At 47.9% G+C, this 6,969-nt stretch overlaps 1 protein-coding gene across 1 annotated transcript in view; it reads right to left on the reverse strand.

Moving 5' to 3' along the window:
- angpt4 (angiopoietin 4) overlaps positions 1-3,148 on the reverse strand; it is a 21,755-nt gene extending 18,607 nt beyond the window's left edge. The window contains exon 1 of the mRNA XM_079341175.1: positions 2,738-3,148. Coding sequence (XP_079197301.1) covers positions 2,738-3,106 — 369 coding nt within the window. The 5' untranslated portion in view covers positions 3,107-3,148. The remainder of the gene's footprint in view (positions 1-2,737) is intronic.
- Between the last annotated feature and the right edge of the window lie 3,821 nt (positions 3,149-6,969).

A 6,969-nucleotide genomic window follows, 5' to 3' on the forward strand; every position in this document is an offset into this window, starting at 1 on the left:
CCCACGACCGCCACAAAGTCAGGAGGTTAGAAAGAAAGGTGACCCTTGACCCCAAAAGGAACTTGTTGACAAACTTTTTTCACTGGTCTCCCAAAGCTGAGGAGGCTAATGTAAGCTGAGGAGGCTAATGTAAGCTAGGAGGCTAATGTAAACTAGGAGGCTAATGTAGGCTAGGAGGCCAATGTAAGCTGAGGAGGCTAATGTAAGCTAGGAGGCTAATGTAAGCTGAGGAGGCTAATGTAAGCCAGGAGGCTAATGTAAGCTAGGAGGCTAATGTAAGCTAGGAGACTAATGTAAGCTGAGGAGGCTAATGTAAGCCAGGAGGCTAATGTAAGCTGAGGAGGCTAATGTAAGCCAGGAGGCTAATGTAAGCTGAGGAGGCTAATGTATGCTGAGGAGGCTAATGTAAGCCAGGAGGCTAATGTAAGCTGAGGAGGCTAATGTAAGCCAGGAGGCTAATGTAAGCTGAGGAGGCTAATGTAAGCTGAGGAGGCTAATGTAAGCTGAGGAGGCTAATGTAAGCTAGGAGGCTAATGTAAGCTAGGAGGCTAATGTAAGCCAGGAGGCTAATGCTACATCTGTGGAGGGCCCATTCACTTTGCTTTTCAGGGGGCCAGAACATGTCTGTGGGTTAGGGGTAACACTCCAACGAGCTCCACAACATTTGAGGTATAAATGAAGGTCATCCATCCCGGTCTCGATGTGCGGGCGACTCTGTGAAGGCTGTGATCGCTCAAACTAAGAGATCTCCATCAATCTGCAGTCCAGCAAACATTCCTGGAGTAAGAAGACGACTGCTGGGGCGGCTCTCTTTCTTCTCTTCAGTATCAGTGATTCTAATGATGATGAATGGAGACTCCCCGCACACACACACACACACACACACACACACTCCCTTCCAAGATGTTTTCCTTCCACTAATCTGATTCTGTGGATCAACATCACCTGCTGCACCCCAAATCACTTCAACCTGCTCGTGGACAGGAGACAGATCCGTCTGTCAGGAGGAAGCAGAGCGGCGGGCGCTGTGTGGTCTGAGTTAATATACAACTATGTTTGACACAGCTATGAGTTTTTAGACAGTTTAATACGATACCATATGATATTACAGATACGATACAATCTGGAAATCTGATACCGTAACATACGACAATGTGGCAAAAAGCTGGGATCAGTACTATGACTGAGTATCATATGATTTATTATAAAACAATACAACATGTGTCTATAAACCCCTCTATTTCAGCCCTGCTCAGAACAGGCTGTTTCTGTGTCTGTAGCTTTAAATATGTAAATGAGCTGTGTCTGACCACGCCCCCTCTCTGGAAGGGCTCGGGTGTACTCGCTGCTTTCTGGCTCCATGTCCTATTGTTTACGGTGAGAAGGCAGACTCAGAGGGCAGAACAAACACCTAGCTGTGGGAGTGTCACCCACCTGGGGGAGGGGGCTACTGCCCTTTGTGATGTCATGAAGGGAACATCTCCAAACGGCCTGTTTGAGCAGGCAGAAGACGGAGAGGATGGACTTTTCTCATGATTGGGGGTTTTGTAGACTAGAGACACATGTTAGAGGAACATGGAGGAGAGGAGTTTATAGAATATGTGACCTTTAAGAATGATGTGTTCATTTGCATAATTAGGGGTGTGGCCTGTGTGAGTGACAAGCAGGAGATAGAAGGGAGGAGACCCGGCCTCAGCACCAGGTCTTTGTTTCTAGATGATCGAATGTTAAGGAGTCAGCACATGTTTGGCTTCAGACGGACACTCACACTACGTCCATGTCTCAGACAGTCTAAGTGAACAATACGATGAAACCGGCGACACGTGGACAGCAGCAGAGATATTAAGATCTCTCAGATGTGGTGATCTCATGGTGTTCTGAGCTTCATCAGGTCAAATGTTCAGCAGCACTTCTGCAGAATAAACCAAAGCCCTTCAACCAGGTTTAAGGCAGCTTCGTCACACACCATTTAGCCTAAACCCAGATGGAGGGAAGGCTCTCTGTGTTCAAAGTCTCTGTGACCACAAACTTTGATCCCTTCCTCCAAATCACAGAGAAAGATTTGTTCCCACCTGAAATCACTTCTTACAGTCTCTCTGCGGACACAGCTGCAGAGACAAAATGTCGGAGACGTGATGGACGTCTCCTTTCTGATGGTTGTGTTTCTTCAGGAGGGACGTCCATCAGCAGCAGGTGGAAACACTCACCTGTTTGTCATACTGACACTATCATGCGTTGTATCTGACTTTATCATTTAGTATCTTAACGTCGTGCACTTTGTCTCTGTTTGCTGCTCTGTGCCTTTAAATCGTCTCCACGGACAAATCAAGTTTTTTAAACTGAATTGAATCAGTTTCAGTTTCAAAATGAAAAAGACCAAAACGCTCAGTTTCTGCAGCTGCCTGCTGTGAAGATGGAAACATCTATATTTCATTTACATTTTGGAAACGACATCGATGCTTGCATGAAAGAACTTCAAGTTTCCAGACATTTTTATTTTTTTTTGAAACTCTATTTGTCCCCGTGGGGCGATTAGCGCACCCAGCGTTCGACCACAGGAGCAGCGACCCGCATACAGAGCAGGGGGCGCGGGGTTAAGTGTGTTGCCCAAGGACACATCGGACATGTTGCTCACAGGAGCTGGGGATCAAACTCTCGACCTTCTGGTTGACCTTCGATGACTCTACCCACTGAGCCACAGCCGACATGAATGAAGACAGAAGAATGAGTTTCTTACCTTCTGCAGCCACTGCGTGTTGTTCTCCATCGTGCTCTCCAGCTGCTGCAGCTTCTGAGTCGACCTTTCCCCGTCTGTCGGCGGCGAGTCTCTCTGCGCGACGCTCGTCCCGTGCTGCTCGGCTCGAGCTGAAGATCCTGCGCCCTGACAGCCGTCCAGCTCGGGCAGGATGAAGGTGTAGCTGCACTGACCCTGCTGGATGCGGTGGAGCTTCCTTCTCTCTGCACCGCCTCCTCTTCTTCTCTGGCTCTTTCCTGATCGTCCTTGTTCTCCGCTCGAGACCCCGGCTGCTCCGACGACAGCGGAGAAGGTCCAGAGCAGCAGAAGAAGAAGAAGAAGAAACCCCTGACTGATGTTGAACAGCTTCATGATGCTCGATCAGGCCTTTAATTCATCCTGCTGCACCTGTCAGTCCACGAGCTGCTTCCTGTCTGCAGGTTGTGCTGATCTGAAGGAGGTCTGTTGGAGGTTTGAATCCTCGCCTGACTTTAAGGTGACGATCAGACGAGCTGCTCAGTGAGTCCCAATCATCTTTTATTCTTCCTCCATCGTCTCCTGTCTCACTCCTGTTTGTTCAGTGTCTCCTCTGTCGTCAGGTTTGTCTCCTTATCGCAGCCTCTGTTCTGTGGATCCTCTGCAGCTCTGACATGACTCCCTCGAGTTGAAAACATGCATCACACAGCAGGTGAAAAGATGCAGCCGCATCATATGAAGAGTCAGGAATGAGGAGCTGTGTGATTTCCAAACAGACGCTGAGATGACAGAAGATGCTTCACTGTGAAGGTGAGAAGGTCAGAACAGTGTCAGTGAACGCTGTCCTGAACTCCATTCTCCAAAAGAAACGGGAGAGAGTTTTCTTTCAAAGCTTCTCTGGTGGCTCCAGTTTCACAAGTGGCCGAAGAGAAATACTTCTGCCCCCGTCTTATCTGGGGCCGGCTGAGAGAAGGAGGTCTGAGGGAGGGAGGAGAGGGAGGAGAGGGAGGGAGGAGAGGGAGGGAGGAGAGGAGGCACAGGAGACCTGAGGGAGGTCCATTAGAGTGCCCTCTCTGTTTGAGACCTAAGAGGAAAAGGAAAGGAAGGAGGGAGGGAGGAAGCAGAGAGAAAAAGCAAAAAGGTTGAAGATGAAGGGAGGGAGGCGGAGAGAGAGGGGGGGGGGAGAGGGGGGGTTAGGGGGTTAGGAAAAGAAACGGGTGGACAGAAGAAGTAAAAGCTCTGCAGCCAGAATAGAAGCTGCTCTGATCTTCAGAGTTTTCAGGCTGCAGTGAATCCTGAAGCCTTGTTTGGTCATTGAGACGAATCAGCAAGATTTGAGTTTTGAACACGGCCACGCTCTGAGGCATCATGGGAGATTTGGGGGCACGGGGGCAAACCACAGAGTCCGAGAACATGAGGTTTGCCCTCTGTCACAGGATGTACCCTCTCTCTCTCTCTCTCTCTCTCTCTCTCTCTCGTCCGTCCGTCCTGCTGCTCTTCACTCCACACACACACACACACACACACACACACAGATTAGTTCCAGACAGATGGCTTGGTCCCAAGCTTATGAAACACAAGCTGGACATGTCGGGGGGGGGGGGGGGGACAGTGTGACTTGTCAGTTAGTCGGTTTATTTGCACAGTGATAAACTATTCTGCAGAAGTTGACAGATTCAGAGAACAGATTAAATTCTTTGATAGAAACGGAGCGACGACAGACACACGTACAGATCAGTGAAGGACGTTGAGAGTCTGCATCCTCCTGACTCCCTCAGTCACAGGAAACAGAAACACCTTCACACCGAGAGCAGAGAAGAGACAGAAGACAAGGACGAGCATCCCGATCAGCACTGAGCAGCATGAACACAGTGCATGAGAACACGTAGCATGTTAACATGTAAGCAGGCTCAGACTGAGCCAAGATGGATAATGATCAGATGTCATGTTGAATCTTTGGTGCTTGAACTCGACAGGGTGACTAAAGATGTCAGTGTTAACTCATCTATTAATTAGGGCTGGGACTTTAACGTGTTAATCATGATTAATTAATTACAAGAAAATAATGTGTTCATTTTTTAATTTAATCACAGTTAAACTGTCATTGCTACACGCTAGCTTATTGCTAGCTCCACGCTAGCTTATTGCTAGCTCCGCGCTAGCTTATCGCTAGCTTCTCACTAGCTCCACGCTAGCTTATCGCTAGCTCCGCGCTAGCTTATCGCTAGCTTCGCACTAGCTTTGCCATAAGTACAAACAGGAAGTCTTTGCAGGATAAACTCGACCAAATGACTGTCTTCAGGACCAAAATTAGTCTAAAAATTAGTCAACGTCTGATAAACTTACAAATTCACTCTCTAAATTGATTGCTCTGGACTGTAGACCACTATTAGTGGTAGAAGATAAGGTGTTAGAAAATGTGCTTCAGATAGCAACGTGTGATCCAACTCTCCAGCTGCTGCTGAGCATAAAAACTACTTAAAACAAGATCCAACAGCTTTATGAAACTGAGAAGTAACACTGCATGCATCACATTCATTCATCCACTAAATTTAGATTGAGTGTTGCTGTTTAGGGCAAATATTGTGATGCACTTAAAATGCGATTCATTTCAATTCATTAATTAGAAAGTCCTGAGTTAATTAGTTGAAATGTTTTAATCAAGTCCCACCTCTAAAATTAATACACATTTATACACCGCTGATAAAACAGAAGGAGCAACTTCAGGTGAAGTGTCTTGCCCAAGGGCACATGGGACATGGCTGCAGGAGAAGGGGATCAAACCAACTCGACCACCTGAGCCCACGCCGCCCGCTTTTCACTCAGTATGAGAATATACAATAAAACAGACTGACTTAACTCTCACTCGAGCTCCATGAATGTTGTCGTGATCAGTCTGATCTGAAGTGATTGGTTGAGACTTCGTTAAACAGTGAAAGTCACCGAGAGGCAGATTATTAGTCTTCGCCCTCCTCGTCTTCATTCTGACATCATTCAGTTTTATTTCCAGCCTGACCTCCGTCTGACGTCTCTGTTCAGCCTCGGCGTACATCTCCACGGTGGCGGGCCGGGCCGCTTCATGTTCGCCAATTGGTCCTCTGGGGGAGGGCGGAGGGGTTACGCTGTGAGTGGCTTCTGCCCCAAACAGAGATCCTTCTCATGGGAACAGAAGAGGACGGACATAGATGTGTGACACATAGAGCCGCTGCCTCAGCTCAAAGCTCCTCCTTAATAGAGAGAGACATTTATTTATATATTTCAGTCATTTTACATAGAGCAGTTATCAGGTGAACAGGTGTTGCAGCGATGGAAGCGGGCAGTGGAACTGCTTCAGATAGAAGTGATTGTACCCGAGCTAAAAAGCCTCTGCATGTTTCTAATAAGCTCCAGCAGCAGAAAGCTGCTCAAACTAGGATCAATGTTGGAGATGAAACATGGAGAGAGGTTAGAACGCAGAAAGCTTTACAGACCCATGCAGAGCTGGCTAAACACTGAAGCTACAGTGTCCACCACATGCAGAGCTGGCTAAACACTGAAGCTACAGTGTCCACCACATGCAGAGCTGGCTAAACGCTGAAGCTACAGTGTCTCTACATGCAGAGCTGGCTAAACACTGAAGCTACAGTGTCCACCACATGCAGAGCTGGCTAAACACTGAAGCTACAGAGTCCACCACATGCAGAGCTGGCTAAACACTGAAGCTACAGTGTCCACCACATGCAGAGCTGGCTAAACACTGAAGCTACAGTGTCCACCACATGCAGAGCTGGCTAAACACTGAAGCTACAGATTCCACCACATGCAGAGCTGGCTAAACACTGAAGCTACAGTGTCCACCACATGCTGAGCTGGCTAAACACTGAAGCTACAGTGTCCACCACATGCAGAGCTGGCTAAACACTGAAGCTACAGTGTCCACCACATGCAGAGCTGGCTAAACACTGAAGCTACAGTGTCCACCACATGCAGAGCTGGCTAAACACTGAAGCTACAGTGTCTCTACATGCAGAGCTGGCTAAACACTGAAGCTACAGTGTCCACCACATGCTGACCTGTGTGAGAGGAGGGGGCGGAGCCAGACAGCTCTCTGTGATGATTAGACTTGATTAGACTGAATCCTCAAACATGTTTTAGCAGTAATTCAACTGTCATCAGACGTGCAGAGCAGACTGTTCTTCAAAGATGATTCTGGAAGGATTCTGGGTAGAAGTCTCTGCAGCTCGGCAGCACTTGCATATGTCTGACAGAAAGGAAGGACA

Source organism: Symphodus melops, assembly GCF_947650265.1.
Source record: "Symphodus melops genome assembly, chromosome: 4".
NCBI lineage: Eukaryota > Metazoa > Chordata > Actinopteri > Labriformes > Labridae > Symphodus > Symphodus melops.